Source organism: Mytilus trossulus, chromosome 11 (genome assembly GCF_036588685.1).
Source record: "Mytilus trossulus isolate FHL-02 chromosome 11, PNRI_Mtr1.1.1.hap1, whole genome shotgun sequence".
In the NCBI taxonomy this organism is placed as follows: Eukaryota; Metazoa; Mollusca; class Bivalvia; order Mytilida; family Mytilidae; genus Mytilus; species Mytilus trossulus.
In genome coordinates, this window is record NC_086383.1 from 54,269,469 (window position 1) to 54,278,901 (window position 9,433).

General features: G+C 34.4%; 1 protein-coding gene across 1 annotated transcript in view; it reads left to right on the top strand.

Annotated features, from left to right (window-relative positions):
* LOC134690166 (kinase D-interacting substrate of 220 kDa B-like) overlaps positions 1-5,864 on the top strand; it is a 37,146-nt gene extending 31,282 nt beyond the window's left edge. Inside the window, exon 9 of the mRNA XM_063550143.1 lies at positions 5,748-5,864. Coding sequence (XP_063406213.1) covers positions 5,748-5,864 — 117 coding nt within the window. The remainder of the gene's footprint in view (positions 1-5,747) is intronic.
* Positions 5,865-9,433: the final 3,569 nt, after the last annotated feature.

A 9,433-nucleotide genomic window follows, 5' to 3' on the forward strand; every position in this document is an offset into this window, starting at 1 on the left:
TGTTCCAATACTGCTGACCTGAACTTCCATTACATTTCTCTGCCTTCCGCGCTTGGTTTCGTATATTTTCTTCCCCATTACATTTCTCCGCCTACCGCGCTTGGTTTCGTACTTACTATTTTACATACAAACTGGAATCTGCTTGTATTATCATGTGTAGTAATCAACCGGGAACCAGTTTAAATACCTCCGGTCCTTCTTATTACCAAAAAGATCGAAGTGTACCAACATATGTAGTTACCATACTCATAAATCTATTTTTATAACTTTATTGATTATGTGAAGTAAAACTAAATCATTGTTAAAACATTAAAGATATATAACTAATCGGGGAATACTTGATAGTCTTTTTGTTTTACAAACTACTGCCTTTTTTATAAGAAAATATAGTATGTCCCTGTTGGTCCACTTTCTATTTGTTATAAGACAGATCGAAGTACCAGAAATCCATCTTTGTTTACAAAGTTACACTTAAAGAGTCTGTAACAGACTGTATCTGTATGACATGTGCATAAATTGTCGATATAGATGCTGGCTTTAATACAACGGTTTGAGAGAGAGTCATAGATTTATTGGCGGAGCGGGAGAACAGATTTGAAGCTCTCTATGTTCGATGCATGCACAACAGTGTCGTCATAGCTGATTAGGCGCGATCACTGTCTTACAAAGGATGAGTTTGCATAATGTACGGTGTTTTACTTAGTGGAATGTAAAAAAAAAACTCACAGTAAGAGTTATTCTTCACTTGATTTTCCATTGCTTTCCACAATAATTGTTGCGTGGTATTCTTTGAATTTCTCTGCAGTTATGATTTTCTTTGGACATGCTTTTTTAAGGAATTCGTCTGGTCCAATAGCGTAAATAAGCCCCTCAACTACTTTTTACATAAATATTAACTTTGGCTTCAACTCCTTGTTCGTACTTGTCTGGAGATCTTGTTGAAGTTCCAGTTTGGCAAGCATTTTGGAGACTTATCCATCCTCTCTTGACTTGTAATCTCTGGTGATTAATTTTGCCGCTTGACATGTTTTATTTTGTTACCGGGTAGGGGTCTCATAATATGGTTCCATATTTAATAATGAGATCAATTCCTAAAGGTCTAGTTCATTATCCAATCTGACACAAATTTCAATAACTGGAATGCCACCCAAGTTGAATATATGGTGACCCACTATAACAGCATAATTACGTGTTTAATACCATGATGGTGCAAAAGCATAAACTTAAATGGAGACAGAAATTTGACATGGAAGATTGTGGATGAGTGTAAATGAAAAATTAGCTTACTATGATATATGGTTAAAGAATGAATATCAAATTGAGCAGAGTTGTTATAGAATATCAATATGGCAGAGAAGTGGTTTCAAGTTTCATATAAAGGGACCTGACTGACATGGAATAAAAAAATCAAAGGAGTATCCCTATTTGTCTAATCCTCAAGGTGAAATAAAACAAGTATAACAATATTATGCTATTGTATAAATCTACAGAAATATAATTTGCTTCAAGTAATAGAAATAACTATGTCACTAGTAACTTATTTAATGAGTATGTGGGTAATTAGTCCTATAACATATGATCTCGGAAGCATTATTTACTATTTCTATTTACTGTTCTGATAATAAAAAATTACGATCAATGTGTCACACTTCGCATTCAAAATTAAAAAAAAATGAATGAAAATATCAGTATAAAACGTTAAAAATTGAATAAGGATGCGAAGTCGTATGTTATAGGACTACTGTTACAACAGGCTCTTCATAATCATTTGGTTTGAAAGGATACTAGTCCACTTGTATTTTTGTCTGTCTGATGGGTTAACTGATTTTTATAGTTTGTTCTAATGTTGTACTGTTATACCACTGTCCCAGGTTAGGGGGAGGGTTGGTATCCAATTTACATGTTTAACCCTGCCACATTATTTATGTATGTCCCTTTCCAAAGTCAGGAGCCTGTAATTCAGTGGTTGTTGTTTGTTTATGTGTTACATATTTGTTTTTCGTTCATTTTTTTACATTAATAAGGCCGTTAGTTTTTCTCGATTGAATTGTTTTACATTGTCTTATCAGGGCCTTTTATAACTGACTATGCGATATGGGCTTTGCTCATTGTTGAAGGCCATACTGTGACCTACAGTTGTTAATGTCTGTGGCATTTTGGTCTTTTGTGGATAGTTGTCTCATTAGCAATCATACCACATCTTCTTTTTTATAGTAGTCTATTCTTTATTTAGAAAAATGCAATTGCAAGAAAAAAATTACACATTACTTAGAGTACTTCAGATCATTCAGGTAGTCTTTATTTAGTATGTACAAAAGAACAGCCAGTAGCCATTGGATATTGTAGATAATTTAAATAGTCTTGACCTTTGTATTAGGACAAAAGAACAGCTAGTAATCATTGGATATTGTAGATCATTGACATTCCAGTATTCTTGATCACCTATTTATTTGTACCAAAAAAACAGCCAGTAGTCATTGGATACTGTAGATCATTCAGGTAGTCTTGACCTATTTTTTTGTACAAAAAAACCTAGCCAGTAGTCATTGGATACTGTAGATCATCCAGGTAGTCTTGACTCTTGATCTATTCATTTGTATTAAAACAAACAGTCAGTTGTCATCTTCACTTCACACACGCATATACGAATATCAATTATAGTCTTACGAGACATGTTGCAATGTTAAACTTATTACAGTATGTGAAAATCAAGACTTGCATAAACAATATTAAAGGCAGTGGCATCATTTTTCCTCAGAGCTTTCAGTTCTTTGATTCTCATGTTTGATTCCATGTGCTCGCTTCATGTTTCCCCTTACTTATTATACCCCACGCAACGAGTTGCGGAGGGTATAATGTTTTTGACCCGTCCGTCCGTCCGTCAGTCCGTCCGTTAGTCAGTCCATCCGTCAGTCCTGTTTCTTGTCATCACACCTCCTCCCAAACCACACAACAGAATTTCACGAAACCTTTTCAGATAATAAGGACATACTATGTAGTTGTGCATATCGACGGTTAATTGCGATTCAATTTTTTATCTAGAAGTTACGCCCCTTTGAACTTATTTACTTTAATGTACTACTGCAAAAGTTTGTCATCGCAACTCCTCTCAAACCACACAACAGAATTTCACGAAACTTTTTCAGATAATAAGGACATACTACGTAGTTTTGCATATCGACGGGAAATTGTGATTCAAATTTTTTTTCTAATAGTTACGCCCCTTTGAACTTATTTACTTTAATGTACTACTGCAACAGTTTGTCATCGCACTTCCTCTCAAACCACACAACAGAATTTCACGAAACCTTTTCAGATAATAAGGACATACTATTTAGTTGTGCATATCGACGGGAAATTGCGATTTAATTTTTTTTCTAGGAGTTACGCCCGCTTGAACTTATTTACTTTAATGTACTACAGCAACAGTTTGTCATCGCAACTCCTCTCAAACCACACAACAGAATTTCACGAAACCTTTTCAGATAATAAGGACATACTATGTAGTTGTGCATATCGACGGGACATTGCCATTCAATTTTTTTTCTAGGAGTTACACCCCTTTGAACTTATTTGCTTCAATGTACTTCTGCAACAGTTTGTCATTTCAAATCCTCTGAAACCACACAACAGAATTTCATGAAATTTTGTAGATAATAAGGACATATACTATTTAAATGTGCATATAGGCAGGAAATTATTTTTTCTTATACAATTTTATTTTCTTACACTTATTTACTTTCTCCAAAATGTCCAATGACAATGTGGGGACGTGGGGTATGTGAGCGTGCTTACAAAGGTTCTTTAATTTTCCATGTTTTGGGTAAGTACTCTTTATTTCTCATAGTTGTAACACATTTGACTAAAAGTCACTAAGTCTTGACTTAACTTATAGAACTTATATATGTACATGTTTCTGTTATCATTTTGCAATTCTATAGTCTCATGTTATGTATTTAATAAGGTCCATCATATTAGTACCATTAATTTAATTGTGTGCAACTAGTCATTTGCTAGTGTATGCTAAAATGTAAATGCAGGGTTGTCATGTCTATTTATCATGACTGCATGATCTCTAAGAACGACTGAGTAATAATTCTCATAGTTGTATTAAGAATTGAACAATGGACAGTTATTGTGTGAATTTTTCTTGCTACCTGAATGGAAGAAATTACAAGACGTGAATAATCAAAGTTTATTGATTGGTTAGTACAATCCAAACCTAGTAAATGTCCTTCAATCCCGTAGAGTATCGGATTTGTCCTCTCTATTTTAGTAATTAGATTTTACACAGATAACTTTTATCTATAAATTGTCGAATCTTCTGGAGTAAACAACAACGTTAAACGATACATGTATACTATTTCATAACGTGTGACCTCACGTGTGCGGTAAAATTTGTTTATTTATGCAAGTGGCTATTCTATTAAATTAATGAATCTACAAAGCGAGGGCACTTTCCATTTTCATCAGCTAAGAGTCGACTATAGCACTTTTTGAAAGGCTAATGCTTGTAGTACCTTTTACTTTAATACATTTTTTACTTACAATTTTATTTCTTGTGCTTCTTTTTTTCAGGTTTTTATTTCACACTCACAGTGCTTTTATGTTCAGACCTCCATCCCCCTACCCTTTTATCACCATCTTAGATGATAATATGTCAATAAAATTATTTAAAAAATGTACAATATTGAATTACTTTATTGTTATTGTCATTTTGTTTGCTTTATTTCCATGATGAGAGAAAATATTTTATCATTCATTATATTTCTTTTCTGATATAGAATATAGTATAAGGGGCACAACTCTGACGGGAAATTTAATACCGGCAGAGAAAAAATCATATAAAGTTAAAAGCACTGGAGTGACGTTTTTGAAATGTTCACACTAAAAAATTGTCCATCTTATTGGCTCATTATTCATCCATGGTAAGGATAGCTAAAACACCTCTTTATATCAAAAAAATATATATTTCTGTGAAGGATCGCTTTTGCCATGTTGAATATTTACTCAAAATGAATAAATGAATGGTTATTTTAACAAATAGATTTCATAATAATTCATATTTGGTATGTACGCTTTTATTTCTACCAATCTCTTAATTTCTACTTCGTTACAAAACATCATTTAGCAGCACCACTTGTCATTTTTTCCTTGGTATCGTGCAGCACACAACCAAATCACACTTCCAGTATACATAAGAGTTATCTTTTCTTTTCCGCAAACGTCAAGTAGATTATATAAGTAGGTATATAGATTATAATATAATAAATGTAAGAAAAACCTCCGGAATGGAAATAAATCAAAAGTTAGAGTATAGAGAATTATGGGGTGTTTATATGTAAAGAACTGGGGATAATGTTTCCTAAAAAAATAGTTAAAAATCAAGCCCCCCCCCCCCCCCCCCCCCCAAAAAAAAAATCTTACACTCCTAATTATGTAGACATAAGTATGCATTAACCAATCTTCAAACTGAAAAGAAAAGTATAAAGATCATATGGTGACAGATGGAGCTTTTATTTATATGCTTTAAAAAACGAAGTTAAAAGCCTATTACATGTCTTCATAAAAAAAATGTTTTATCGTGACTTATATTTAATGAATAAAATTATAAGGTTAGCCTCTGTAAAAAATAAGATAAACTCCACTCAGCTGTTACTAGTCTTACTTATTGTATGATACGTGTTACAAAAGTCTTCATCGCAATAATCAGATGAAAGCAATATAAAGATGTGTATGTATTTCAGGGTGAGACTCCATATGATCTAGCAGCAGCAATAAAACAGGGGCAGTATAAATGGAGGGAGTATAAAGAGGTGACGGAATACTTAAAGGTACATAACATTTTTATTTCCAAATACTAACACTTAAAATAAATCTGGTACTAAATACAGTCTGTTAGGTAGATGATACCATTACCAGTAGTGCTACTAAACACAGTCTGTTAGGTAGACGATACCATTACCAGTAGTGGTACTAAACACAGTCTGTTAGGTAGATGATACCTTTACCAGCAGTGGTACTAAATACAGTCTGTTAGGTAGATGATACCATTACCAGTAGTGGTACTAAACACAGTCTGTTAGGTAGATGATACCATTACCAGTAGTGGTACTTAACACTGTCTGTTAGGTAGATGATACCTTTACCAGCAGTGGTACTAAACACAGTCTGTTCGGTAGATGATACCATTACCAGTAGTGGTACTAAATACAGTCTGTTAGGTAGATGATACCATAACCAGTAGTGCTACTAAGGCCTTTTTTTTTTTAATTAGTTGGTTTACGGATCCGCCGACCCGATTTTGTTTAAAAGTGAAATAAAATTAAAATTTTGATTTCGTGTTGTTTTTTATTCCGCCGACCCGATTTTTCGAGTGCTGTGAATAAAAAAATCCGAGGCGTTCCAAAACGTTTTGTCTGTGTCAATAAAGCGTTTGTAGTGAACGGCATATTTTGAAAAGCTTCGAAATGACGCAGACGAATTCAAAAACCCAACGAGGGAGGACCATGGAGTCTGACGGCTTCATCTACTTTCAGTTGAATATTAACTTTGATGGTCAACGTACTAAGAGCACTTTTATCAAATGCAAACCTAAGCAAACAATCGGGGAAGAGGAAAAACTAAAGAACTATCTGCAGTTACCTGTTGAAAATAAAACATTGATCTCAACTTTTTATTTCTTTGCCACCATTTCCACTTTTCAGCGAACGGGATTCATGCATAATTTAGATGCTAACAAATTTCTTGTCTGTACAAAATATGTGTTTTAGTCAAACTTTGGTACATTGCTATTTCTTCATCAGCATGATAGGATCATGAACACAGTTGATTATCAAACATTTCATAAATCAAAGAAATTTGTTTATGTCAAGTATATTGTCCTCAAAAGATTTTTGGGTCAAACATGCACAAATATTCATACGTGAAGACCACGTGCACCTTAAATGTGATGGTATTGTGTTCACCTGGAGAGTGAGAGATCTTGGGTTTGAACCTTGACCCGTTCAAATCAAAGACTTAAAAATTGGTATCTGCTGCTTCTTCGCCAAGCACGCTGCAATTGCAATTATTAAAGGAGTCAGAATAATGTGTTTGGGTAAGGTAACATATCTTTGGGGGAACTGTTACCTTGTGAGCTAGCACATTTAAATTCTGGCTCAGTGTGTCAGTTTAGCATTTCATTTCTCATTATCATATTCTCATCCTAATTATGCATCTGATTAGCCACTAGACATTAAACAACAATTGACCATCCATCCATCAAATGCAAGGCATTTCAAGATAAGAGCTAAACTATTTCTCCTCCTCAACCCCTGTAATGTCATGAATGAACAGCATTTTTTTTTTTTTTTCCTCCGACTCAAATTTTTCAGAACAGTTATACGTGAACAAAAAAAAAATCTAAGATTGCTATTTTATTTTTATTTTTTTTACCTCCTCCGACCCTAACCTTTGACACTAGTTGTCCGTAAACCAACTAATTAAAAAAAAAAGGCCTAAACACAGTCTGTTAGGTAGATGATATCATTACCAGTAGTGCTACTAAATACAGTCTGTTCGGTAGATGATACCCTTACCAGTAGTGGTACTAAACACAGTCTGTTAGGTAGATTATACCCTTACCAGTAGTGGTACTAAACACAGTCTGTTCGGTAGATGATACCATTACCAGTAGTGCTACTAAACACAGTCTGTTAGGTAGATGATGCCCTTACCAGCAGTGGTACTAAACACAGTCTGTTAGGTAGATGATACCCTTACCAGCAGTGGTACTAAACACAGTCTGTTAGGTAGATGATACCCTTACCAGCAGTGGTACTAAACACAGTATGATATGTATATGATACCCTTACCAGTAGTGGTACTAAACACAGTATGTTAGGTAGATGATACCATTACCAGCAGTGGTACTAAACACAGTCTGTTAGGTAGATGATACCATTACCAGTAGTGGTACTAAACACAGTCTGTTAGGTAGATGATACCCTTACCAGCAGTGGTACTAAACACAGTATGATATGTATATGATACCCTTACCAGTAGTGGTACTAAACACAGTCTGTTAGGTAGATGATACCATTACCAGCAGTGGTACTAAACACAGTCTGTTAGGTATATGATACCCTTACCAGCAGTGGTACTAAACACAGTATGATATGTAGATGATACCCTTACCAGCAGTGGTACTAAATACTGTCTGTTATGAGGGCCTCATATCTTGATTTGAATTTAGAAATTTTTAGATATTGACAATGAGCAATGATGAGGGTCGGTTGAACACAAAACTTTACGACAAAAGAGATGATTTCATCTTTCCAATTGTGGGGGACGCCATCACGAGTTGGTTGACCGTTATGGAATAACCGTTTCATAGATGATATCGGATATGTTCCTTATACCGCAACTACAATCCCCCTCCCTTTCATGAATGTGACCTACCGAATTAGACTACTTACCGGAGCACCTGAGATCACCCCATTTTTAGGTGGGGTTTGTGTTGCTTATTCTTTAACTTTCTATGTTGTGTCATGTATACTATTGTTTGTCTGTTTGTCCTTTTTATTTTTAGCCATGGCGTTGTCAGTTTATTTTCAATTTATGTCTTTGGCTGTCCCTCTGGTATTTTTCGTCCCTCTTTTATATCTGTCCAACGACTTATATGAGTTGTTGTCCTTAAATGATAATTTTCTTTCATGTTTGCCTATTATCTTAAAAACTATACTTTATAAAGATTAACTTTAAAATGCCAAAATGATATTAAGCCACACCAGTTCTATAAATCCGGTGACCCAGCCGAACAAACCAATATGGCTGCCATGGCTACAAATAGAACATAGGGAGTAAAATGCAGTTTTTTGCTTATAACTCAAAAACCTAAGCATTTAGAACAAATTTGACAGAGTAAAATTGTCCATCAGGTCAACATCTATCTGCCCTGAAACTTTCAGATGTATCGGACAACCTGTTGTTAGGTTGCTGCCCCTGAATTGGTAATTTTTAGAATGTTTTTCTGTTTTTTGGTTATTATTTTGAATATTGTTATAGATAGAGATAAACTGTGAACAGCAATAATGTTCAGCAAAGTAAGATTAACAAATAAGTCAACATAACCAAAATGGTCAGTTGACCCCTTAAGAAGTTATTATACGACCGCAAATTTTGAAAAAAAATTCGTCGTATATTGCTATCACGTTGGCGTCGTTGTCGGCGTCCGAATACTTTTAGTTTTCGCACTCTAACTTTAGTAAAAGTGAATAGAAATCTATGAAATTTTAACACAAGGTATACGACCATAAAAGGAAGGTTGGTATTGATTTTGGGAGTTTTGGTCCCAATATTTTAGGAATTAGGGGCCAAAAAGGGCCCAAATAAGCATTTTCTTGGTTTTCGCACTATAACTTTAGTTCAAGTTAATAGAAATCTATGAAAT